General features: G+C 43.1%; 2 protein-coding genes across 2 annotated transcripts in view; one reads left to right on the plus strand and one right to left on the minus strand.

Moving 5' to 3' along the window:
- Window positions 1-664: 664 nt before the first annotated feature.
- On the minus strand, window positions 665-24705 carry NUDT5 (nudix hydrolase 5). The gene is given in 12 exon segments (XM_079912681.1): window positions 665-905; window positions 3002-3055; window positions 4650-4751; window positions 5351-5446; window positions 6870-6977; window positions 8240-8289; window positions 9697-9734; window positions 9737-9797; window positions 12126-12193; window positions 14160-14240; window positions 24217-24280; window positions 24526-24705. Coding segments are annotated over 11 exon segments (792 nt in total). The 5' UTR covers window positions 24241-24280; window positions 24526-24705; the 3' UTR covers window positions 665-795.
- Window positions 24706-25208: 503 nt separating this feature from the next.
- Window positions 25209-27831, plus strand: part of CDC123 (cell division cycle 123) — a 54849-nt gene continuing 52226 nt past the window's right edge. Inside the window, exon 1 of the mRNA XM_079912679.1 lies at window positions 25209-25320. Coding sequence (XP_079768805.1) covers window positions 25247-25320 — 74 coding nt within the window. The 5' untranslated portion in view covers window positions 25209-25246. The remainder of the gene's footprint in view (window positions 25321-27831) is intronic.

Here is a 27831-nt window from a genome sequence, read left to right on the forward strand (position 1 = left end):
ACTGTGCTGGCTATACTCACGGTTTAACACGAAGACAGTGCCCCAAACCATATAAATCTTATTACTATGGGCTTGGTTTTTAGAAACTTCAAGTACTTTTTGAGGTAAGGATAGGAAAAGAGATTCTGAAGTATATACACGTGCTTGAGGGAAGGGCCCTGTATTTTCATTAGCCTCTGAACCTTGGTACGTGAATGAATCGACCGTTTTTCATTACATAAGAGCTGGTCACCCTCCAGTAGTTAGATGGCTATAAGGACACTAGCTAACTGGAAACATTTGCTTATTACGAATGTTATTCTCTTTTATATCCTGTGCTATGCAGATTAATTCCATATAGCAGATAATTAGGAGAGGCCAAGAAAGTCCCTATATAGGTCTGTCTGTTAAAAAAACTCTAATGCCGTAAACGGTTGTTTGCATACCTCACTACATATTTTTCAGTGGGGTTTGGAAGCGTTGACCTAATTGGAATTCAGGGCTATTTTCCTATGAAAATACCGTATCTCCTGGATTAGAGTAGAAAAGTTAACAGCTGAGCTTTCTTTTTTAAAAGCTGGATTAAACATTACCTGCATTTATGTTGTTGTTCTTTAATATTAGCTGTGGAGTCTAGCATTTAAATGAAGTCTATAATCTACCTGTAATTACAATTCCATACCACCACATGCATTCTGTGCTTTTATTTTATGAAAAAACTAATTTCAAATCTCCATTGAAACTAAGCTGAATACAAAGTCTTAATGAAGGAGGCCTGTGTCCTGGTTACAGAAACAAGGCGACTGTCCTTTGGCCTTAAAACTTCAGGAAGGGCTCTTCAAGCGGCTTCGTGTTTGCATGTTTCAGCGCCAGAGCGTAGGAATAGACTCTGGCGTCCACTGTCAGATGTTCATTAGCTACGAGATCTAGAGGAGGTGAAGAATACAAGTCAGATAATGAAGTTGATAACGGATAATACCCCTTATGAGCCAATCAGTGTTTACTGAGCGGCTACTATGTGCCAGTTCCTGTGCTAGATGCTGGTGGTATAGTGATGAACAAGACGTTTCCTGCCTTCAAGGATCTTACTCTAGCAGAAGAATAAAGGATGTAAAAGCAGGACTACGTTTCCAGCATGAGATTAAGAACAAGAAAAAGTTAAAGACAGAAGAGCACATATACCAGGTGATGATTCTGTGTTTTAAACAGCAAAGCTTTAAGTTTATAGATCCAACTGTTACTTCATAGATTGCTCACTACAGGGCTTTGTTGCGCTGAACTACACAGTGATGATTCATCCATCCTCTCCACTGTCAGGGACACACAGGTTCCATGTGCAAGTTCAGCTGTGTGCTCGGATGGACTGGATGAGGTCTCTGAATCTGACCACAAGGGCCTTTCGTGAGAACTTCTGTTTTACTCAGGTGGAGGCCCCCAGATTTCCAATCTGCCCCTTGTTTCCCAGCCACCTGTTTAGGAACAAGCTCAGAGTCGGTTTGACCCTCAAAGACAGGGTTCTGTCCTGCTCATCTGTGCCAGCAGGTGCTGGGCGAGTGCTAAAAGCTATTCTTCATAGAAAACTGAACTCCACGTGCCTTCCTACTCCTCAAATGGTACGTGTGGAATAAATAATTTGATTACTATATTGTGATGCTAGTAAAGCCAGGAACACTTGTTTCTTTGCCCCTCCCTCTTCCTATATATATAGATCCCTCTACCTCCCTATTTTCGCCCCTCTTTTAAGGCTGGAAGGGAAGTTACTGGAAAGGAGAAGGAAGGAATTTTTTTAAAAAGGACATTTTTCTAATACAAAAAATAAAAACAATAGCACATAACCTTCAAGCATTTGTGTGTCACCGTTATCCCATTTAATTTTACTCCTGCCTCCTCCGAGGTAGGGGCTGTCCTACTGTTCCCGTTTAATGAGAAGAGCTAGGAGCCTGTTCTGAGCTGTAACTAACACACGGTTGCCTGAGCCTCAATCCAGCCAGGCCTGTTGGCCTCAGAGTTGTGCTGTGACGGGTGGCCGTGGCTCTCCCCGAGTAAACACCTCAAATCACTGCATCTCCTCATGACGAGCACTTCTAACTCTGACCCTGGGATCCTAAGGTGGTTTCTACCTTAGGTCTGGTCTATAAAAAGGTAACGTAGGGATGGAGGCTGTCTGTCTGGGAACCTGAAATCCCAGCAGTTTTTGAAAGATCCCCTTGACTTTTCAAACACAGACGTCAGAAATAAAACTGTACGCCACTGGTACTCACGGGAGGAAGGAAGAGACTGCTCCCAAAGCTTCAGGTCAAACAATGCTTCAAGTTAATTTTTGAAATAAAAACTTAAGAGTATTCAAATTAGGAGATCACCCACTTCTTTGTCATGAGTGACTGGAGACGAACCCAGCTGGCAGAGGAGCCCCTGAAGGCCCTGCCACGTCTTTTGCAGTATCTCCTTGTGTAGGGTTACTGGAGGACATCGGTCCATGGAACCTGACTAATTTTTACAAAGTCCTATGAGACGGGCTGACTGGGAACCACATGTAGCTACATGACAAGTAGTTTACTAAGGGGCACGCTGCTAGTTAGTTCATTATATCAGCTTATCACACTGCGTATATATTAGGTGCCTAAACATTTGTTAAAATCTTTAACTTAGACCCCACACAAAGAACCGTCCAACATACTGGCATATTTGAGGATCAGTTAAGAGATTATTTACTATACCTTTGCATGGCACGGGTTAAAGATTGAAGGTATAGAATAGTTTTGGCTAATCAGCAGGCCTATATCTTGACTGTTCTGTAGAATTAAAAAAGCCCCTAATGAAAGCTTTCACTTGACATGGAATGTTTTGCTCTTATTTTCAAACTCTGTGCCACCTGGAAAGGAAACTTATTATGTAGGTCAACTTCAGTCTTATAACAGTTTCTAGGTATTTGAGTTTAATGAGGAAGAAATAGAATTATATTCAGTACCCCGTTGGTGGGGATGGGGAAAACAGAGAAAGTGGGGTGATCAAGAATGCTTACCATCAATTCTCTTCAGCAGGTCATTCTTTGGTAAGGAAATCACTTCCACAAATTCTAAACAAACAAAGTGCAAGTGAAAATAAAGCCGGACACCAGGCGAGCCCAACTGAGCAACTCACAATGCCATGGCCGCTCCCGCTGCACCACACGGCACTCAAGGCCAGCCCCCGAGCGGGACACGTACCTCCATCTCCTGAAAACAAACAGAAGGGGGACATCTCAGCAAGGCCCGGAATGGTCAAACGCTGCAAGGCTTTTGTGCAAGACGTTATCAAAAAGGCTATAAGAATTTAACAGAAACCTGGGTCTCTACTAATTTAGTTTATACACGTGGTAAAACAATTCCAACAGTACAAAGTTATTGTTCTCCAAATCAAATGTTTTAATGGCCAAGTTTAAAGCATATTCTGTGATATGCATATATGTATTTTTAAACTTTGTTAAAATATACATAACATAAAATTTACCAATTCAACCATTTTTGAAGGTACAAATTCAGTGGCATTAAATACAGTCACATTGTTGTGCAATCATCAGCACTACGCATCTCCAGAACTTTTTCATCATCCAAAACAGAAAGGTGGTACCCGCTGAACAAGAATTCCCTATCCTCGGTGACCTCTATTCTACCTTCTGTCTCTATGAATGTAGCGATTTTAGGTATCTCACATTTGTGGAATCACACAACATCTGCCCTCCTGTGTCTGGCTTAATTTCACTGAGCAAGATGTTTTCAAGCTTCATGTATCAGCATGCCTCGTTGCTTTACGGCTGAATCATATTCCATTGTAAGAATAGGCCACATTTTGTTTATCCATCTGTTAATGGACACTTGGGTTGTTGCACCTTTTGGGTATTGTGAATGATGCTGAATGAACATTGGTGTCCAATTATCTGTTTGAGGCCCTGCTTTCAGTTCTTCTGGGTATTTACCTAGGAGTGGAATTGCTGGGTCACCTGCTAATTCCATGTTTAACTCTCTGAGGAACTGCCAAACTCTTCATCAGCATGTTATATTCGCTAGTTTGAAAACTGAGCATTTAAAATTAGCTGCAGTGGGAAACTGAACACTGGGAACAACTAAAAGGGACGGGAAATGGAAGACCTCCACTCCAACACATGATTTACGGTGGTGTCTGTGTCACCACCACCTTTTAGTGGGGCTGCGAGAGCACATGGAACCGACAGAGGCATTAAAGCCTCTGAATCCAAACTTGCTAAGAAACGTGGAGCAAAGAATTTCCCCAAAGCTTCACGAAATATGGAACTCAACAAAAACAGTTAACATGGTGCTGTGCTGTAGCACTTCTGCCATTCTTACAATATTGATGGAGACAGAAATCAGAGTGATTTCGAAGATTTTCACTGTTTATGATTTAAGGCCTGTAGTCCTTATTACTAAGCGGGAATAAACTCCATATAGAAGGTATGGAAATGTGTAATTGCACATTTTATATAAAGAAAGCACCAACATCAATGAAGTGCTAAGAGAAAAATGCTGAAATACATAAGATTAGGAAAATAGCCAAGAGTACCAATGAAGCATCTCTGAAAGACCATTATTCTATTAACAAAAATCAAACTAGCAGCAAGTTAAAAGAAATTTAATACAACGCAACCACTGTAAACGCAGCCAACACGTGCTTACCTGGCTTTGGCTTAGGCCTTACGTTTTCAGCATCGTCTCCATTGATAGTTACGGTTACCATATGTGTGGTACAGTTTGACAAACCTGGATCCATACAGACAGCTGGGGAGAGAAGCAGCAGATCACCTTTCCAGACACTAGTCAGGTGTCATTCGTTTCATCACTTAAATGTCTTTGGAGGAAGAGTGGGCTTGTAACCCATAGTTTATGTAGAAGTTACGCAGGGGAACTGGTTTCTCCTATTCCCTTAGTATACACGCTGTAGGTCTGCAGAACACATGTGTAGTTAGTACTCATATTTTCCCCAGAGTTCCTGAGGAAATTTTGGTAAATCTGAGGGGTTAGATGCGGTAATATCCTTTCACCACATCAAGAAAGTCTTCTAGTGAGGAGTGCGGCATACGGACGAGATGAGTACGAAATAAAGCTTAGAATGTGGGAACCCCGAAAGGCACCCTAATCTCATAATTCTTCTCCAACTTCAGCCCTTTTTGCTCAGCCGTGCTCTCATGGGGCAGGGAGGTTCACTCTCAGGTGACCAGCCCTCATCAAGGATTTCTCTTCAGTGAATTAGCTAATAAATCAATCCCTGACCATAAAGAACACCCAAAGAATCGTCCCTTTCACATCCAGAACAATCAACTGCTTGGCTAATTTTCAAGAGTTTGTCCCCAAGCACACGCATGGGAAGCAGCACGAACCTGGGGAACATTCAGCAACGTCGCCCTTGTAGCCAGTTTCTTCCTCGAGCTCCCGAAGAGCAGCTGCTTCTGGGCTTTCGTTGTCATCGATGAGACCTGCAAGTCCCAGTCATGTGAGAGGTGGGACAGGGAGCCCCCTTCTTCTAACACACAAGTTGCCGAGCTACGTGTGAACAATCAAGCAAGAGGTTTGGGAGAAGTGGGCGTGCAGATAAAACTGATTCCGGTTTTGATCTTTTATAGAAAAATTAAAGACAAAAGAACACCCCTGGGCAGATTTAGTAGGTTCTGTTCCTCGTGTTTAGACCTAGATGTTTTTGTGAGCATCTCAGCATCAAGCTTGTTGTACAGCACGGATCTCCTGGGCGGGTAAGTGGCTTGGTGGTGGCCAACTGGCCCCGGTTTTAGACTAGTCATGTGACTACAGCACAGGAAGCCTGTGCTTTTTTTTGTTTCCTCACATGCGAGTTGGGGACAGTGTTTCCCATCTTGCCTTCCTCCCTCAGGGCCATATGGAGGGCTCTGGAATGCAATGCTAGGATAAACGTCACCTGGGAGGGAGAAGATCGGAAAGGAGGGAAGCAGGGGGGAGGGGACTGTGGGTAACACTAGTTCATTGTGAGGAGGGAGTAAACGGGCCGAGTGGGAGGAGGCCAGCAGCATCGCAGATCCTTTCTCCTGGAAGGAATTTACAGGATGCAAAGAAAAAGTGAAACATGGGCTATTCAATTACTTTTCTGTTGTTTTTTTGGGCCACATCAAGCGGCATGTGGGATCTTAGTTTCCCGACCAGGGATTGAACCTGTGCCCCCTGCAGTGGAAGCTCAGAGTCTTAACCACTGGACCACCAGGGAAGCCCTCAATTACTTTTAAAGTCATTAATTTCTTCAGTGAAATGGCAAGGAAGTGAGAAAGAAAATAAAGCTGTTACTTATGTGTTACTATGGGATGGACTTTGAAAATACAGAACTTAAACCACTAATGATAACTGAGATCTAACCTCTTCAGATGGGAACAAGCCAATTAAGTGCTATAAGGATGCACTGCATTCTAGATACTTCCTGTACAACTGAAAAAATACTCTAGTTGAAATTAAGATGATTTCCTTGGCCTGTATACATACAGGAGGATCATGGTTCTTCCCCATTCACAGTTTCTGGAGTTAAGAGCCAGGCCTAGTTATTACTGTAAATTTGCCAGAGGCAGATCATTAGTGATAGAAAACGAAATACCTTGACAAATTAGGAAAAGCCAATGACTCAAAAGAGGCTAGAAAGAACGCTGCAAAGAGGAGGGCAGGTGGCCTGGAAAGGTGAGCTGTGATACCGCTACGGATTACAGGATCACTGGAGTGTGGCCTGGAGGTGCCTCACTGCAGAAGTGGTTTTGTTTTACTTAAAACCGCATGGACAGATGAAAAGGTGTTCAATGTCTAAGCTCTGCCGTTCTCAGGCTCTGCCCTGGCCCAGTCCAACAGTCCCTGAGGGGCCATTCTATTCCCCAGTGTTCAGTTACTCACCGGCAGGGAATTCTAGGCAGTAGCCCCCCATTGGGGGTCGGAACTGCTTCACCAGAATGATGCATTCATAGTGAAGGGTTCTTTGCAGCACGGGGATGACCGCCACACCTGCCAGCAGGAAATAAAACCAGGAAACCCCAATGAAAGGTCAGGAACGCCAGGAATTTGTTTACAGCAATCTAACTATTGATAAAAGCCCACATTGTAAGAAATGCTGCAGCTGAAATCTGTCTTGTATCTGCCATTAGCAATAGGAAGTTAATTTAAGCTACAATACTGGCAGTTAACTTTGGAAGTTATTCTCATTAAAAAAAAGCAAGGAAAAAATAATCACACTTCCGTATTAATTTTTCTTTTTATAAAAAGCTTGTTTTTATTGCCACAATTTCTTTAAAATAAAATTGAAACTAGAAGTAAACATTTAGCCCAGGGTCCAGGACAAATTTTGGTCTACACGAACCGCTACAGACATCATTTCTCGCCCTGCTGCAGCCAGGCCGCTGCCGAAGTTACATTGATTTCTGTGCTCTTCGATTTCCTTTAAGCAATAAATCAAATAAGTTCCAACGTTTGTCGTATATGCTAACTAGACTGAACTTCATTGTTTTAGGATAAAAGACCCTTTCTCCCAAGTTTACTTGGGCTTCAAACCAAACCAAAACCAAAAACCACTGGATTCTGGAAAACACAACTGCCCAGGGGGACCATCGGCTCCTCTCGCTTTCCCAGTAGGAAAACACAGCAGCTGCGGCAGCTGCTCCACTTCCAGGAAAAACAGAACACAGAACAAAATGGAAAAAAGGGAAAAACAAGGAAGACTTATTGCCCAACTTCCCCTAGACCAGAGGTGGTTTTCAGGACTTTTTCTGGGATCTTTGCAGGCAAAGCATCCAGGCTGGAAGGGAAAGTGAACTGAATGAACAGTCTTTTCCTAAGTCGTTTCCTCATCAACTTATAAAAGCAAGCAGTCAGAAAGCGCCAAGTCATGCCAAATAAGTTTTCCAAACGAAAGGCTCTCACCCAGATCCTCTGACCAGAACGCAAAAGATTTCTAGAAGTCATAACACATCTAGATACAGTATGTGGCTTCAAATTACACTGACTTAAGTTTGGCCTTAAGTATGATGACATCTTCCCCTCAAAAACACTGTTCTGAGCTTAGGTAACAGGAACCGGAAGTTATTGATAAAGAAAGCTTGATTTAGTTACAGTGTTGCAAAATAGAACACCAGAGTTAAAGATAAAAGATCATACTTGAAGATAACCCTGCTCTGAGGTCTTGGTTACAGTAAAAAACCCTCCTACCCCCAGTCTCCTAGTCCTGTGTGGGACTTCCTTTCGGGAGAGTTCTAACAGGTTTGCACTCATACCATCAGCCGACTGGCCTTTCCTCGTTGTCCGTTTCACAGTTTCCCAAGTTCTGTTCAGGCAGACAAGAAAAAACAAAAGCATTAGCGCTCAAGAGGAGACTTCTTAGGTTTTGGGTGTATAACCAGCACCTTACAGATGCAAAGCATGCAAATGTGCTAAAGATAGCAGCCAGGAACACCACGCAGTAAAGATCTGTATCAAAAAAAGAGCCAACTGTGCTTTCCCACAGCCTCTAAAGATTATCAGAGAAAACCACTGCCTCCCACATCTAACTCTCTACATCTAAACAGAGGGCCGGCCTGCTCATCACTTGAGCTGCCTTTCAAATCAGCTTTCAAATCATTTACTCAAAACACTTCTGTTTGGATCATAAATTTGCGTGAGCAGCACAGCGGGCGATCACAGCTTTAAAGGCGATTAAGCAGTCAGTGCAAATCCAGCCCCTGTGCAAATTCCAAATGATATCCTGCATAATGTAAACCATTGAGACGTTTATTTATAGTTTCGATTTTAAAAGCTGTCACCTCAGCTACACAATGTAAGAAAGTAGGACCTTCCTGTTTATTAATTGAGGAATTAATAAATTTAGGTAAGTACTCTGCTTTGCATGCGTGAGATCCTGTCTAAAGGGAAAATGGTCCCTAAAAGAACAAGTGGGGTGAGCGGCTCCTGGTCCCCCCTCACAGCTTTATTCCTGACTAGCTATTTGTTTCAGGGAACCCGGTACTGACAATCCAGTTACTGGAACAACCGTGTTGTTTAAAGGGGGAAGGGCGCATGAGGGAATTTCCTCCTCACTCTTAGCCTTTCAACAGAAAAAAAGCAGCGGTTAGAGATGGGAGTAAAGAAGCAAACAATTTTGGTTTAAAAGAAGGAAGACAGGGCTTTCCTGGTGGCGCAGTGGTTGAGAGTCCGCCTGCTGATGCAGGGCACACGGGTTCGTGCCCCGGTCCGGGAGGATCCCACATGCCGCGGAGCGGCTGCGCCCGTGAGCCATGGCTGCTGAGCCTGCGCTCCGCAACGGGAGAGGCCACAACAGTGAGAGGCCCGCGTACCGCAAAAAAAAAAAAAAAGGAAGACATCTGGATGGCTCCGGAGAAAGAAAGCAAAGCACCCATATCTGACATCTGTCTCCCTACAGTAAGACTGAGGGTAAGAGGTGCTCCTCGGAGGAAACCTCGTACTTTTTATCTGGTTGTCCTGGAGGCTTAGACCTTGCCACATTTCTATTAAAAAGTGTCAGAATTTAATCTGGTTAAAAAAAAAAAAAACCTTTCGGTAAACTGTAGATCTTTTAGTATTGCACCCAAATTCTGAAGTGCAAATATGTCAAAAATGAACCTGTGAAAATCAACCAGACTACCAGGACGACTCACAGCTGCCCACATTCCTGTTAGTAGCAAGAAGCCAACCAACAAGCCATTCTGATCAGTCAGTAACTCGCAAGTGACGAAACACCTTCTGGCCCAGTTCTCTCTGCTGCCTCCTAGGGTTAGAGTCCTAAAGACTGAAGAAGACAGTGCTGGGAAAAGCACTGAAGGTCCCATCCCCAACACACTAGGAATAAAGGAAGCAAAAAGAGGAGCATCATTATAGTGGTTACGCTGAATTAAATAAGCAGTATGGAGCCATAAAATAGGTACGTATTTATAAGAAACAGTAGAACGAGAGCGCCCCCCGAGAGCTCCAGTCATCTCAGAGGGACTCAGAGAGGAGAGACGTCCATCTGATTGTTGTCTTAAAAGCCTCTTGTAGCTTTAGAATTCTGATTCTCGTTGAGTTACTCCGTTTTTAGTCTTTGTTATAAGGAAAGCCTGTTTTACTTTCTTCCCTCTAGTCAACCAACTCCAAGAGGTAGGCAGGGTGACAGAGGGGGAGCTCAGTTCTCTCCTGAATGTCAATACAGGGGCACACAGCCGGCACATCTTTACTCTCCCCAAATCAATTCCATACCCTCTTCCATGAACGAGACAATGGAACAAAGGATTTTCTAGCTGCAACTTAACTGTTCTGTACATGCAATAGTACTGTAAAGTACTGAGATTCATTCTTCAAAGCTTGACATTCGGGTATGCAATGTTAATGTTTCACACAGGCGCTCTCCGGAGGCTGCAGGGCAGCCCTACGTATGGACGGATGCGGAAGACCGTGCTGTAAACAGGCCACACAGTGTGGAGTCTGGGAGACCTGAGGCCACTCCCGACTACTGAAGCAGACTCTCCGGAGGTGAGACCGAATCCTGAGTATTTGGAAACAAATCCCCAAGTGATTCCGAGGCACATCCCTGATGAAGAAGTGCTGGAAGGAAGAGAGGACAGGGGCAGGTGCACAGCCACATGGGCCCCAACCAACACGTACTCTTCACACTAACTAGTGTTAAGGGCTCTATTTTGTGTTATAAACTTAACTCTACAGGAAGGAGAACGAAGCTGTGTCATGGTAGGTTAGGCTCTAAGCTCTGGCTTCGTTTTCACAAGTGTAAGTATGTGTGCACCTGTCGTGTTCCCCAAGTCTCGGGCCTCACCACACCCAGCTCACTGCACGTAACAGGTACCCCCTCCCACTCTGTGGACGGGGCGTAGTGTGTGTTAAACCAGTTAGCTTTCTTACTTTGGGTTTACCCAAAGTAAGCTTTCTTAGATTTTAAAAGCTGTTACTTCAGCTACATAATGTAAGAAAGTAGGACCTTCCTGTTTATTAATTGAGGAATTAATAAATTTAGCTTTCTTACTTTGGGTTTACCAGTGCTATGAATATCTTAATGTTCCCCATGGCTCTCCAACATTGAACCTTATTACTGTTTTTTGCTACTTTAGTAGGTATAGTCAAAAGTTGTTTAAATCACTGGCAAGTCCATGTACTTTCACACTGACGATAGATGTATTTATTTCCTTACGAAGAAACTTTATTCTCATTTGATCACTTAGCAAATAGAGTTTTTATGTTAATGAATTTATATCATATAACCTGGATACTAAATTTAGTTACATTTTCCTATCTTCTCATTCTGTTTTACTCCTTTTTTGTATTTCATATGTAAACGTTTAGCACATTTTTTTCTTTTATAATGTACAGAATTACTAAACAGAAAAGTTGGAAAATAGAAGAAAAAGGCTAGTCACATAGCTGCCATTAATATTTTGCTACAGTTTTCCTTCTAGCCTTTTCTTACACATTATTTGGCAGGGTTTAAAAACCATATATCCAATATCCTATTTTGTTACCAGCTTACTAGCTTTTCTGATACTGCTGGGTTGTCTTCATGATCTGCTGTGGAGACGGCTGCTTAGATTTTGACAAATGAATACACTGTAACAATTATTTCTCTATTTTTAAGATGTTGAGGTGAATTTCAATTTATTTGTCTTTTAAATTTATGATGAACATTTTTCATGCATAAATCTGATCCCAAATAGTTTTCTCAGCATAGTCTCAGACACCGCGGGCGCCAGGCCCCAGGAACTCCCTCCCGGCCCTCACCCACATACGTCTTTATGGCGACTGGTACACAGTGTGAAATGCTTTACAAAACTTTTTCCCCCCCAATTTTCATTTCCGTGAGCAAGGTGTAAGCCTGTAAGTTTTACCTCAAACCCAGTAGCAATTTCTCCTAAATTCTAATTCAGAGACAAAAACTGGTTTAATAGAAGGAAGTCACCTGTACTGTTAATTATTCTGCTGCTTTATTAGCCTAAATTAGGCTTGGCCCAAAAGGTTTAGGTTCACCCTAATCTACTTGGGAGAATGGTGTTAAAACAGCTTAACTAGATACTTAAGACAGAGTTTACAGTGAGGAAAATATCAAAGTTTATGCTAAACACTAAATAGAGACCCTGAGAACCCAAATCCTCAGCATTTTACAAAAAGAAGAAAAAAATACTTTACCTTGTTTTACCAGTAGGATCTCTGTAAGTTGTTCTTTCAAGCTTGACCCATTTTCCTTCTGAAATTAACTAAAAGATCAGATAGTAAGTTGGGAAACTTTCAAGCTGAGCTGTTTTTTATTTAGTTATTTTTCCTTTCAAACTTTTTGTGGCTCTCAATGATCACGCTTCCCTCCCCAAAATTTGTGTCCAAGTTTTCTTTGTGTCTAAAGAATTGAAAGTTGTTTTTCTGATGGTGGGCCTGCTGTCCTGTGGAGTTTTGGAGGTAGGACTGAAGAGGTGAAAAGAAATGAGAGTTGACAAATTCTTGGGAGAGGGGAGGACGGGGGTACCTAGAAGGGAGCATGAGGGAGGGAGGGAGGGGTTTCTTGGGATGCTCCTAACCGTCTCTCCTCTGATCTGGGTGCCAGTCACGTGTGTGTGTTTAGGATGTGAAAACTCAGTGGCATCTGACTGTCAATGACTACACAGCAAAGCTGAATACAGGGATACCACGGCCAATGACTACATTTCCCATGACACATGGGTTTACCACCCAGTCTGAGGGGCACCCAGCATCGTTTTGCCTGGATGCCAAGGTTAGGTTACCAGGACTAACTTACCTACAGACTATACTGACTGAGCACAAAGGTGCACTGTGTACATAAAGCAGTAAGTAGCTTTTTTCTTACTATTCTATCTGTCACTTGTCGCCAGCAGCAACCTAATAATTATCAGCAGATCTGTTCACAGATAACACAGAAAGATTTTTAAATCAAAAAGAATTCCAGGGCTTCCCTGGTGGCGCAGTGGTTGAGAATCTGCCTGACAATGCAGGGGACACGGGTTCGAGCCCTGGTCTGGGAAGATCCCACATGCCGCGGAGCAACTAGGCCGTGAGCCACAATTACTGAGCCTGTGCGTCTGGAGCCTGTGCTCCGCAACAAGAGAGGCCGCGATAGTGAGAGGCCCGCGCACCACGATGAAGAGTGGCCCCCGCTTGCCGCAACTAGAGAAAGCCCTCACACAGAAACGAAGACCCAACACAGCCATAAATAAATAAATAAAATTAAAAAAAAAAAAAAAAAAAGAATTCCAGAAAGGTGTCAAGCTCAGAGTTCCAAAGATGAAGGATTTAAAGTTTATCCACTACAATGGTTCCTGTAGGAAGAGACTTTTTAAAAGGTAAACTGGATAACACACAAGACATACATTAGTTCTGGAATTTAGACCACAACTAACAACTTAGGTTTTTATTCTTCTTAAACACACATATTGAGACCACAAATATCTAACCAAGATGTGATACCTAGGGATGAAATGTCTAAGCCCTAAAACTCACATGATTTATTCTTCTACCCAGAGAAACTTTTAATAAAAATTGAAACAATAAGGTCCTACTGTATAGCACAGGTAACTATATTCAATGTCCTGGGATAAACCATACTGGAAGAGAACATAAAAGAGAATGTATATATGTGTATTACTGAGTCGCTTTGCTGTAAGCAGAAATTAACACAACACTGTAAATCAACTCTACTCCAATAAAAAATAAATGAAAAAAATAAAAATTGAGAATTTTAAAAATCAACAGTCAAAACTCACTTTAAAAACAGCCTCAATTTCGCTAATACATATAATTAAGAATGATACACCACTGCTCCCACACAAGAGCAAAATGCCCGAGTCCTAAAAAGGGAGCGGGAACAGTGTTTAAAACCTGTCTTAAAGAATGAAAAACAGGGGCTTCCCTGGAGGCGCAGTGGTTGAGAGTCCGCCTGCTGATGCAGGGGACACGGGTTCGTGACCCGGTCCGGGAGGATCCCACATGCCGCAGAGCGGCTGGGCCCGTGAGCCATGGCCGCTGAGCCTGCGCGTCCGGAGCCTGTGCTCCACAACGGGAGAGGCCACAACAGTGAGAGGCCCACGTACCGCAAAAAAAAAAAAAAAAAAAAAGAATGAAAAGCAATCATTTGAAACAGCAAATAGTCTATACATTTCTTTTAAACTCAGCTTAATATGGCGAAGGAGAAGGGAAGTAAAAATCAATGTATACCTCCTCTGAAATAATAGACTGCTTGGTATTTTGAGAATCTGCTGGTTCTTGTTGCTCCATTTTCACTTTATAGTCCCCAGGCTGTAAGAGAATGAGATGTGTTTAGGCTACATTAATTTTTCTGAATTACACATTTGTCCATAGGTCACTGGTCAAAGTACTTAAATGGCGGAAAAACTTGTGTCATCAAAGCTTGAGTTTCTCACGTGAAGACTGGGGAGAGCTGCCCCAGGTGGAACAGGAAACGCAAGGCCTCGGAAACGCCAGGAAAGAACAGAAAGCGTCCTGGTGAGACCGACCCACACCCTGCTATGCATAGACCTGGCCCTTAGACACAGCCTGAGATCTCCTGACTCCACCTTTAAAATGCTTTCCACGGGGAAACAGTACAAAGATTGTACACCATTCCCAACGCCCGCCCCTCAACTGCTGTCCCTTATCAATGCTTATCAGCGAAACTTTGAGTTGTTGGCTGGCTGCTTCTCCCTCCCGTGTGTGTGTGTGTGTGTGTGTGTGTGTGTGTGTGTGTGTGTGTGTGTGTGTGTGTGTGTGTGTGTGTGTGTGTGTGTGTGAAATGGATATACTATTCTAATAATTTAAAACTGAACAGTTCAGTGGCCCATTCAAAGTTTTAACGTGTCAACGTAACAACTGCACATAATGAGTTAACTAGAAGCAAGATTTGTTAGGAAAGGGCAGGCCCCATCCCGGGTGCCATGGGCTACTACTTTCTCCTGGCATATTCCCTCAATTCTGTACCCTGAATGTCTGAACATCTTTTTTCTACCCTCAAAGTTGATTGATAATCTGGCTGCATATACAATTATGAGCTGAAAATCATTTTCTGTCAGCAGTTTGGAGACACTGTTCAGGGTCTTGCTTCTAAGAAGCAAACTGGGGCTTCCCTGGTGGTGCTACAGTGGTTAAGAATCCGCCTGCCAGTGCATGGGACACGGGTTTGAGCCCTGGTCCAGGAGGATCCCACATGCCGTGGAGCAACTAAGCCCGTGCGCCACAACAACTGAGCCTGCGCTCTAGAGCCCGTGAGCCACAACTGCTGAAGCCCGCGTGCCTGGAGCCCGTGCTCCGCAACATGGGAAGCCACCGCAATGAGAGGCCTGCGCACGATAGCAAAGAGTAGCCCCTGCTCACCGCAAGTAGAGAAAGCCCACGCGCAGCAACGAAGACCCAATGCAGCCAAAAATAAATAAAATAAATAAATTTATACACATATATATATAAAAAGCAAACTGGCTACTGCTAAGAAATTTGGAGTCACTCTGATTCTAGATCCTTTCCAAGTGACCGGTGTTCTTTCTCTGGAAACCTGCAGTTACTTACATCTTCACGGTGATGTTGGTGTTATTTTAGGGGATTCAAGTGGGTCCTTTCAATCTGGAAACTTCATTCTGTGCTTCCTCAACTATTTCACTGATAATTTCCTCCCCTCTGTTTTCTCTCTTCTCTCTTTCAGGAAATAATACTTAGCTGTTGGACTTCCTGAATCGGTCCTCTGTCTTGTCTTTTTCATTCCTATTTTGTTTCCTTGCTATTTTATCTACATTTCTCAGTGTCTATTCCAACCCTTCACTACCCTGAAGTTCCACAGTTCCTAACCTACCCCAGCTCCAAACTTTAGCTCTAGGGAAAATAGGAACCATCAAACAACAACTCTCTTACCAACCATCTTAGAAGGAAAAGTGTCTGCTCTGTTTCTTCTGGGACCTAAAGTGATAATTAAACAGCAAGTTTCCCTAAAACACAACCAACAAAACTTAAATAAACCTTCTCATAATCCTGTTCTCTGCTCCAACCTTACAGGACTTCTTGAAAGACCAGATGACACTACTGTGTATCTTTACTCAGGCCATCAATATCTAGTCCCACACGTCATCCGCAAGCTGGAAATACAAGTACCTCCGATCCCTAAACTCCTTTACCAACCATAACTCATCCATCGCAAGTCCTCGAAATTCTACCTCTAACACTTTCTGAAAGTGTCCTACCCCTACTATCCCTGCTCTGGTTAAAAACCTTAATGTCTCCCACTTGGGATGAAATGATTTCCAAAACTATCTCCTAGACACTAGATTTTTGTTTACATTATCCAACTTTCAACATTGCTCACAGTTATGTTACTATAAAAACTCCCTAAAATCACTGACACATAAATGAATGAAGGAAAAGAGTGCAACTGGCTGGCTAAGTCTAGAGAGCCAACCTGTTTCTAAGAATCAGGTTGGTGTGGGGCCTGCTTAGGCTTGTTTTGAAGAAGAGTTCCTCGTCTACTGGTCTTTATCTAATTAAGTTAAACTCAATTTCAAAATTACCTTGGCACAAAGTTAAAAAATTCACACTTTCTGATTTCAAAACTTACTGTAGGGCTTCCCTGGTGGCGCAGTGGTTGAGAATCTGCCTGCCGATGCAGGGGACGCGGGTTCGTGCCCTGGTCCGGGAAGATCCCACAGCCGCAGAGTGGCTGGGCCCGTGAGCCATGGCTGCTGGGCCTGCGCGTCCGGAGCCTGTGCTCCGCAACGGGAGAGGCCACAACAGTGAGAGGCCCACGTACCGCAAAAAAAAAAAAAAAAAGCCACAGTAATCAAGATGGTGTGGGTACTGGCACAAGCATAGGCTACATATAGATGGACAGAATTGAGAGTCCAGAATTAAACCCATAGATGTACAGTGAACTGATTTTCAACAAGAGGGCCAAGAGAATTTTGGAGGAAAAGAACAGTCTTTTTAACAAATTGTTCTGGGACTAGATATACACATAGATAAGAATAAAAATGAACCTTTACCTAATACCATCTATAAAAATTAACTCAAAATGGATCAAAGCCCTCATTGTAAGAGCGAAAATTATAAAACTCTGTGAAGAAAACATAACTTTAAGTCTTCATGATCTTGGGTTAGTCAGTTGTCTCTTAGATACGACACCTAAAGCTCAAGTGACCAAAGAAAAAACAGATAAACTGCATTTCATCAGAGTGTAAAACTTTTGTGCTTCAAAGGATACCATCAAAGGATACCATCAAAGGATAACCCACAGAATGAGAAAAAAGTTTGCAAATCTGATAGAAGACTTGTATGTGAAATATGTAAAAAACTCTTACAACACAATAATTAAAAGACAAATAGCCTAATTTAAAATAGGCAAAGGATCTGAACAGACATTTCTCCAAAGAAGTGTATACAAATGGCCAATAAGCACATGAAAATATGCTCAACGTCATTAGCCATCAGGGAAATGTAAACCAGCACCACAATGAGATACCCCTTCACTCCCGCTATGATGATTATAATAAAAGAGATAATAACAAGTGTTGGTGAGGATGTGAAGAAACTAGGACCCTAATATATTGCTGGTAGGAATGTAAAACAGTGTAGCTGCTTTGGAAAACAGTTCCTTAGAAGGTTAACCACAGAGTTCCCATATGACCCAATAATTTCACTCATAGGTATATAACCAAGAGAAATGACACACAGGCTCACACAAAAACTTGTACACAAATGTTCACAGCAGTATTATTCATAATAGCTCGAGTGGAAACAACCTAAATATCTATCAATTGATGAATAAATAAAATGTAGTGATTCCATACAACAGACAATTATTCAGCCATAAAAAGGAATGACGTACTGATACATGCTACAACATGGATGAACCTTGGAAACACGCTAAATGAAAGAAGCCAGCCACAGAAGGCCAAATATTGTATGATTCCATTTATATGAAATACCCAGAAGAGACACATCCATAACACAGCAAGCAGGTTTGTGGTTCCCAGGTGACTAGGGGAGGGAGGGACTAGGGTATGGCATTCCTTTGGATGAAAATGTTCTGGAACTAAATAGTGATGATGGTGGCACATCTTGTGAATACACAAAACCTTCTGAATTTTATAATCACGAAGGTGAACTTTATGGTCTGTGAATTACATCTCAATTAACAACCACCACCATTGCAGTCTTAAAATTCCCAACAGCTAAGTGTGTAGGATAGTTGGGTTATTGACTGTCACCCTGGGTCTAAAGGCTGACAAAGCCCGGAAGACCAGTTTGCAGAGTTCTGCTCTGGACTCCACAACACTGCGTTGCTAAACCACGCAACCATTTTACTGTCCGCTCGGTGCGCATTTTGTCCGATGCTCAGTACGTATTTATGCTGTATTATTAAAACATTATGAACACTGTTGCTTGCACATTATTTTGTGGGCCAACTCAGGAATTACTCTGGCAAAGAAGCGAAATTTGAGGCCTGAGGTGAGGAAAGATGACTATATGCTAAAGAAATAAAAATACCCACTAAATGAGGATGAGAGAAAGAAATGCCTGTACATCTTCACACTCACTGAAGCAGAGTGAAGGGGGGAGAAGGGTGCTAATCTATACAGAGTGATCAGGAAAGGCCTCTTTAATTCGGTGACAGTTGAACAGAGGCATGAAAGTAATGAAGTAGTAAGCTACACGTACGTTTACATACTTAGAGACAGCATATGAATTATACGCATACAGCATAAGAAAACAGGCAGCTATTCCTTTGAAAGTACCCCAGACGGTAATTTATTAGGTAAACTTTTAACTGGCATTGGTTTACATCAGACAAACAGTTGACATTATTACAGGCAATCACAGTAGAGTGCTGCCCCAGATGAAACGAACCATAGGTTAGTTACATAAACGGCTGGCTACCCGTCTCCACCTGAGTGTTCTACATCCAGAGGAAAGAACTTTATCCACCTAGATTTTTATCTTCTAGATTTCCATTCCCTTCTATTAACAACATATACATCAGAGAAGGAAAGTTTCCTCCACTTCTAGTTCTGACATTTAAGAGAAAGTAACTCTCAGGCAACCAAGCAACCCCATTTAGTGCACGATATAGAATCTGTCCAGAACGGTACAAAACACTCGGATTAAGTCAAAATTTCTACCTCCTTTAAAATGACGTTCCGACTCAAACTTCTTTTTTTTTTTTAACATCTTTATTGGAGTATAATTGCTCTACAATGGTGTGTTAGCCTCTGCTCTACAACGAAGTGAATCAGCCATACACATACATATATCCCCATATCTCCTCCCTCTTGCGTCTCCCTCCCATTCTCCCTATCCCACCCCTCTAGGTAGACACAAAGCACCGAGCTCATCTCCCTGTCTGACACAAACTTCTTAAAAGCAGAGAACTGCAGTCCTTAAAGGTACACGTGCCACCAGAAGAGCAGATAGGCAGAGCAAGATAACCTCTACTTTCCTCTATGAAAAGATTCATAATCTGGATTCCCAGGAGACAAAATGTCAGTAACACCTAATTTCGAACAAGAGGTCCTCCTACGACCCCCATGTGAGTATCTTTAGGGGCAAAGGGGCATCTAGTTCCTTCAGATTTACACGACACTTTAAGGCATTTATGTTATCTGCTGGGTCCCCTAATGTTTCTCTTTACAGCTGCCCTCAGATTTTCAAAGGGATTGTTAGTGGGCTAAAAAGGTGAAAAAGCCCTATTCTGAAGGATGGTTCCCCATCCACCCCTCTTCATCTAAATTAGCTAAACTCAAGTACAAAACAGTCCCAGTAATCAAAAATCGACCCTCAGTTGGCAAATGCTAAACTATTTATAAGCAGTTGTTTCAAACAGACTGTATTTTAAAATGTTTAAGCTAAACTGTTAGAGGTCTAGAAAAACAAAAAACAAACTCCAGACATAAATTACAAAAAAAGAAAGAAAAGAGTGGCTAACAGGGCTGGGCCTCTCGAGGGTAATTACTTGGAATGCAATCAGCCCCAAGGGTGAACAGTATTCTCTGGCAATCTATGAACTGTGTTAAAAACAAAAATGGGATTAAAGAGTGATTTCAGAAGTCTATTCTTTACCACGCGATTCCCAAAATGTTCAGGATTGTGCAAGCACGTCAAAAGTATTACTGAAACAGAAAAAGAACATTATTCTTAGCACCATTTCAGAAACAGAAGCTAAATAGTGCGGTGTGGGGCTGGTCACCAGCGCCAGCTCTTCAGAGACCACACAGCTCTCCACGCCCGACTGCATGCTTGTGTCCAACACCACTGTGACACAGCTTTCCTAAGCCAACCCCATGCTATTTCGAGATTTAAAAGTAAAATTTAATTTGGGCTTCCCTGGTGGCGCAGTGGTTGAGAGTCCGCCTGCCAATAAAGGGGACACGGGTTCGTGCCCTGGTCTGGGAAGATCCCACATGCCGCGGAGCGGCTGGGCTCGTGAGCCATGGCCGCTGAGCCTGCGCGTCCGGAGCCTGTGCTCTGCAACGGGAGAGGCCACAACAGTGAGAGGCCCGCGTACAGCAAAAGAAAAAAAAAAAATGTTATCCACTTCGTTAGCTAGAACTTAAGGTCATCTACATTTTGCTAATAGGTGTATGTTATACGTAAAAACCCCACAAAAACCCCCATGTACATAACGCTGAGTGTTCTAATTCACATAATCTGTTTTAACCTACTTTGGTTTGAGCAGAGAAGGTCTATGATGTGTCAGATGTGTGATTTTTCCAGGGCACAAAAAACTCCAGTGAAGGAAAATGTCACAGGATTCTTTGAATTCCTGTACAGTGTCGGGCAGCAGCGTCTAACTAGCTTTGTGAGCGTGGGCAGTTCAAAAGTTCAAGTATACAGCAAGTGCAAAGTGACCACTATTCCTGCCCTGGGGACCTTATATGTAAATAACCAGAAGGGCAAATGCCTGCTAGAAAGATAATGCAATACCAGGGTTTTTTAAATGAGGCACAAATCACATCCACTTGGGAGGCAGGGAAAATAGAAAAGACTTTTAAAAAGCTACTATTAAAAGGTAGTTTGATACTAAGATATGATTTAGAGACCAAAAAGGCAGGGCAAGCATTCTGAGTAGAAGGAACCACATGAACAAAAGCAGAGATACTAACTGGGGGAAGGGTTGAGAAATCACAGGAGAGTTTGGCAAGCCCTGAGGCTCTCAACTTTTCCCTCCCTACGCCCTCCAAAACAAACAAACAAAACCAAACAAACCCCACATATAATGGATGATATTAACAAACACATTTCCAAAGGCTTACACAGATTCGGCTGGATGCCCGCCCCTTTCCCCCAAATTTGCTGGCAAACAAAGCACTCAACAACCTTAACCAGCAGGCCACAAACTCCTGCTGCTAGGCACGTTCCTCTTGGGTTTAGCACTTACAATTCTCCACTGAAGGGAGGAAGATAAAAGATCACATTTTCACAAACTTGTGTATTTGAGTATTAGGAACAACAGCTGGATTAAAGTTAAGTGGGAGTAAGATTCAAGAAGTTAAACTGAGAACCGCAAAAGTCAGGCTGTAGGGTTTGCGCCCAGGCTCTCATCATTCACGTATTGCGATACCCGAGTCCCTGCAGCTTGCTGAGCTTGCAAAGTGAAGCAAAAATCAGAGCGAGAAATCACACATTGGTTAATCTCTCCCAGCTAGCTAACAGCTGAGTATTGTAAACACCATCTATACTCAACCAAAGATGTAGCTCAAATCGTAGGCCAAAACTTCTGATTGACAAATGAAGGTCAGGCAGTTGGAACAGTTTAATAATTGAATAGAGAAATCAACAAGGCAACTTGAAAGAAATTAAGTGGGAGATCAATTTTTGCAAAAAATAACGATTGTGTTGTTAACAGGCATGTCTAAAATGCTATTCTACATTCTTTCAGAAAAATTACACAGAAAAGCCACTTGATTTATAATGAACCAAGTACCATTAGTTTTGTTATATTTCATAATCTTGGTTAAAATCATAAAGCTTCAAAAATTTTAGTTTTTTTAAAGATAATATTTTCATCAGTCTTCTTTTGTACCATCTATGGTACATCAAATGGATTAACTTTAAGTGAGCTTTTCTTTGTTGACAATTAACCTCACATAACTTCTTGCAGTTACTTTGTCAATGATGCAAAGCCACTGAAAGCTTTCTTCTTTCTTTTCTTTTCTTGTAGGTGTAGGGGTTGGATGGGCAGGGAGGGACTGACATTTTACTGAAATTATACTTGGTGATTTATGATCATTAACCAAGTGATTTACAATCATTACCTTTAGTTCTGGTTGAGCAAGAGTGAACTGATTGTAATTACCCCTTGGAAAAGTTAACTGGTTACAGCTACAGAGTAACAAGACCAGTAAAGAACCTCTTCATAATTGCCCAGGAAAGAGATAACATAGGTTTGGACGAGGGTGGACCAGGAGCAAGCAGATTTAATTCCCTGCAGATGAGACTTTTTTACTTTTCCTAAAACAGTTTCTGGGGAAGGGGTTTCCAAAGCTAATTCCAAGAAGGAGATGATCTTAAAGAAAACTGGGAGAAAGGGGTGGTGCAGTGTTCAAACTTGGAAACACTGAGTTTGAGATGTCGGTAAGATATCCCAAGGGGAGAAAACCAACAGGCAGTTGGAAACACTAATCTACAATATTAATTATATTATGGATTCAGAGAAGGAAATGTTTCTTCATTATTTAATTTGGAATTGCTCAATTACCCCCTATCACTTTGGTTACAGATATTTTTCGGCCCTCACGAGAAAAAGCAACTATTTCCACTGTTGTAAAGGTTTCATTGAAGAAACTTGATTAATATAAACAGTTGATGGCTAAATGAAGAAAAGGTAAACATGGTGGCTAATAAATAATGAAAGCGGGGCTTCCATGGTGGCGCAGTGGTTGACAGTCCACCTGCCGATGCAGGGGACACGGGTTCATACCCTGGTCTGGGAAGATCCCGCATGCCGCGGAGCGGCTGGGCCCGTGAGCCATGGCCGCTGAGCCTGTGTGTCCGGAGCCTGTGCTCCGCAGCAGGAGAGGCCACAGCAGTGAGAGGCCCGCGTACCGCAAAAAAAAAAAAAAAAAAAAAAAAAGAAAGCGAATTTAGCTGTACCCATTCAAAATACTGGAGTGTCTGTTTGTAATATCAATTTATTCGATGCTGGTTAAATGTGTAACAAGTTACTTAAAATCAGCTGTGAGTAATACTAAAATGTCAGCACTTCTAAAGTATATAGCCTGAATAAAAGACATCTGCATCAAATCCCTTCCCTGTAGTGTCTATATTTAAGTTTACAGACTTAGCTGCTTCTTTACAAATAACTGCAATTCTCACCTCAACCTCTACACGCAAGTTTCCTGGGCTTCCTCCCAGACTGACTACGTTCCCAGTTTCTACTTTCTCCTATACATCTATTAATTCCTATCTACAACAGAAAATACCTTACCCAAATTAACCCCATCAGTGCTAACATTGCCTTCAGCTGCAACTTGTTTATTTCTAGGTCACATCAAAAACAAATATTTGAGTGACCACTCCATCCGGTATCAAGTCTCTCTTAGATCTGGCAGCCTGGCACCATTCTCCCAGCATCTATGGAATATTGCTTCTTTCCCCCATCAAAACAGAAAGGATTGCGTAATCGTGGATCTCAGAAGTGCTACCGACCCACTACCGCCGCCCCTGCCCCAACATACTCTGCAACGGCAAACTTCATTTACCTCCGCTTTGAAAATGTATGTTTAAAAGCTCTGCTCCCAATTAAATCACTTAGGAACACTTTTTGAGCAAAACAAAACAGGAAACGCATATTCCCGGTGTGTGGGGGGGCGGGGTTCTAACGCCTAATGGGCAGAGAATCCTGTAATTATACGAATGAATACCTTTCTAAAGAGGCTTGTAATCGGTGGGGTTCTCACCTCTTTCTAATTTAAAACGACTTAAGATGAGCCAGTAAGAATGTGCAATTTTAAGGAGCTATCCGAAATGTGCGCCCTTAGGCAAAGGTGCCTGGGACAAGCCCAAGGCACGTAACTGTATGAAGCAAGGCTAGGTTTAAAAGGCGTTTCTCAGCACCTAATCATTTCTCTTTTCATTCATTTAAAGAAATAAATAAAAGCGAACTTTTTCGTTACTCTACTTTCTGACCGCCATCTGATACGCCCTTACGAAAGGAATAGGGAAAACAGACGATAGGGTGATAGGGGACGGACGAAGAAGAGGGAAAAAGAATGGTATAACAAATTCGACTAGCATTCCTTACAGTCTTGTGAATCCAGCATGGCATGGGTACGGACACGATCTGGCTGTGTTTTTGCAAGCTGCTACTTTTGAGAGACTAGAATAAATGAACTTGACGCTCAAAGGCGACACCTCTCCTTTCCTCTGTTCTCTCAAATCTACCTCCTCTATTCACCTCCAAAGTCCAACTCCCCAGGACCGTACAGACGGGCTCGTTCCCTCTCTCTCACAACCCTCCCCCACCAGAGAAGCGGGGCCATGCCTCCCTTTGCAGATGCCTCCACCACTGCACTCACGCTAACATTTCACTGATGTTTCCTACTTTCTGTACCCCGAGTAGCCCAGCTCTTCCACCCCGTTTCCTGGTTTGCCTCTGAACCTGCCCTCCTTTCCGCGCCTCGCGGGACGCGAGCTGGGTTCACAGCCGTGGAGACGCGCTCCGCTGCCGGCATGCTCCAGGTGTGCTCCCTCCCTCCCCCGCCAAAGAGACCCTGCACTTGATTGGCCCGCGCCGAGTTACCTACTCCCAGGCGTGGGGCGAAGGGATGGGTACTCCTTTAGGAAGGGGGAGGAAAGGAGAAAGCACGGGTCCAAGGCAGCAGTCTCAGGAGATGCTGGGCTACTGCGGGAGCCGCAGGCGCGCCTCGCGTTGATGAGAGAGGGTGCGCGCTCGCCCCCTCGCGGCACCCGTAGCACCCCCGCTGGTGACCTAGCCGCAGAGGATTACCTTCCGGGGCAGTGCGCGGCTAGACGAGAAGAGGAGCCCTGCATTTACAATCCTCGTCTCAACAGTTTCGGAATTCCTCTCCCGTGGACAGAACTGTGTGTGTGTGCGTCTGCGTGTGCGTGTGAGTGTACCCTAAAAAAGCACGCCCCAAGATTCTTTCTCTCCGCTCCTTCTTCACTCCTTCCTCCTTGCTTAATAGACCGGAAGTGTCCTCTCACCAAACCAGCTCGGCGGGCACTTCCGGGACGGGAGACCAGGGTTCCGGGAGGGTGCTGGGAGCAGAGGGAGAGGCGGCGGCGACGGCGGCGGCGGGGGCGGCTGGAGGATGAAGAAGGAGCATGTGCTGCACTGTCAGTTTTCCGCGTGGTATCCACTGTTCAGAAGCCTCACCATCAAGAGGTGAGACGAGAGGGGTTACGCCGAGGCAATGGGCAAAAGGGGATTGCGACATTTGGGGCGACTCCCAGCTCCATAAAAAAACTGCAGGCCTGGATGGGAGCGCCAGGGCCGAGATTTCGACTTCCTGGTGGTATTTCGGGTGGGGAGATGAATGAAGTCGATCCATGTTTGCTGTGCCCCCTGTTGTGCATCAGGGAGGGTGCTGGGGAGGTAGAAGGGCAGTGTCGTGGCTCAGTGAAGGTCAGAGGCGGTCTGAGGAGCAGATGAAGCTAGTTTAGGCTTGGGAGTTCACCTTAACTGCCTTTAGAATTGCCAGCGGGGGGAGGTGATCAGCAGAACTGGGTAGTCTGGGCTTTGCCACTGACTAACCCGCTGGGGGACTTGATAGTTTTTGGTCACTATCAAATGAGAACAATGATACAGACCCAACCTCAAATTCCATTGTGAAGCTCCAACATGATAGTGTAGATGGAAAGCATTAGTAAAGTATACTTATGTGTTGTTAGGGATGGAAGCCGTCTGAAAGAGAAGTGGAACAGGATTTGTTTTCTAGTTCTCTGGCCCACAACAAGGAATCTATGACCAGTTTGCAGGGCAAGCAGAGGATTAACTGTTTTCATCCTTCACCCGGTCATTTGAGGTAATGTAGGCAAGGCAGCTCGGAGAATATCCTCAAATGTTCAAAAGCAGTCGTGACATCTGGAGCGTGATGCAAGGGTAGGCTTTCCCACACTAAGGCGGATAGATCAAAGAGCTGCGTATCCACGGGTAGGATTTTCTGTCTTTTGGCACTCCCCCTTTAGGCCTAGATTGCCACTTTTTTAGATATGCATCTTCCCTTTTCATTCTCGGTGCAGAGAGTGTGAATACAGAGAGGGAAACTTTTGAGATCCTGAGTGTTTGGACAAGCCCAAGGAGATTACTCAAAAGACAGTTCTTTTCTATCCTGTTATTCATACATAGAATCAGCTCCCAGTTATCCAGGGTGTAATGGAGGTTAGAGCATCTCGCAGGAGCTTTGCATTTGAAGATGGTTGAAGGAACACCAAAACGGAAGGAAGAGCTTCAACAGCAGCAGTGGACTTTATCTTCTTATATGATGTGCCAGTCCTTCATTCTCTTGCATAATCGAAAGAGGCTCAGGGTCTGAGATGATGCTAGAATTATTTATTTTGTATTGGTGTGATAGAAGGTGTAATTGTGAGCCTGTCAGACATTTTCACACGGAGTTCACTCGAAACTGCCTTGTGCTTTGTGTGCAGGCACCTTTGTCACCTCTGGCGGAGTTTTTCTTTGCCTTCAGCAGTAAAGTATAATGGTTAAGAATTGGACTCCAGAGTCAGGGCCATCTGTCTGGCGTGGAATTTTGGTTCCACCAGCATCTTGTGCAAATCGCTTAATCTCTCTAAGCCCCATCTGGAAAATTGAGAAAATAGTAGGATTGTCATGAGAATTAAATGAGATAAAGCATTAAAGATGCTTGCCACTGTTTCTGGCATATAGTACAAAAAGCTGCTCATTGTTAATGTTTTTGATTTAATCAAAGCTCCATTGAAGCAAAATAATTTTAGTTCACTTAAAATGTGTACCATTCATGTGAAGCTGGGAGTGAAAAATAAACCAAGGCGTGGGATTTTTTTAAATTTTTTTAACCAGTCCACAACTAAGCTGTGTTGCCTGAAAGTATTCTTTCCTCTGTCTTTGAACTGTAACTCTAGTTAGTTCTGTGGTGTCATCACTGGAACCCAACATATGGCAGGATGTCCCTCCACAACCCAGGTCATTCTGGTGGAGTTGTGTTAGGTTTGTCATTGTCAACTTTAATGCCGAGAAACCATATTCTGGTTATTGACTCAGCCTTATTATTTGGTGTTTATTAATCAAGGTTCAGAGATGATTATGGAGGAAAGAATATAGAATCATTTTTTGACATGTTCTAGAACTTTGACTCAGGCTTAAGAATAAGTAGCTAGATGACTTTGGGCCATCCACTCTCCTTTCTAAATGTTTCTTTCTTCAAATATGAAAGTTATAAATAATCTTTTAAAGGCCCCTTCAACCTCCATTCCATTAGATTAGCTTGTCTTTGTGTATAGAATTATATCGACTTGATGGGATAGGTACTTTGTCATTAAATCTTTTACATCTTTCGTTTGGGCCTCATGGAGTCTTGCCTGCATCGTGGATTTCAGTGACTGATTTAAGCTCTTTTTCGACAGCCTCAGTAGCTTTGGGTCAAGTACGCCTGGCCATGACTTATTTATGGCCTCAGTCTCTCAGGCATGGTTCCCTTTTCTTCAGAATTTTGGTGGCCTTTGGTACATCTGCACTTGGTACAGCACTTACCATATTGTACTGTGATTTTTATTTTTCTTTTGTGTCTTTTCCCACTCCTAGGCGTTCAGTTCTTAATGGAGTCATCTAGGACTCCTCCATGACTTAGGTAACATAATGCAAGGTCACGTCATTAGGGCGACTTTAGAACTGTGACAGCAGGACTCAGGGACTCAT

This window comes from Stenella coeruleoalba, assembly GCF_951394435.1.
Source record: "Stenella coeruleoalba genome assembly, chromosome: 2".
NCBI lineage: Eukaryota > Metazoa > Chordata > Mammalia > Artiodactyla > Delphinidae > Stenella > Stenella coeruleoalba.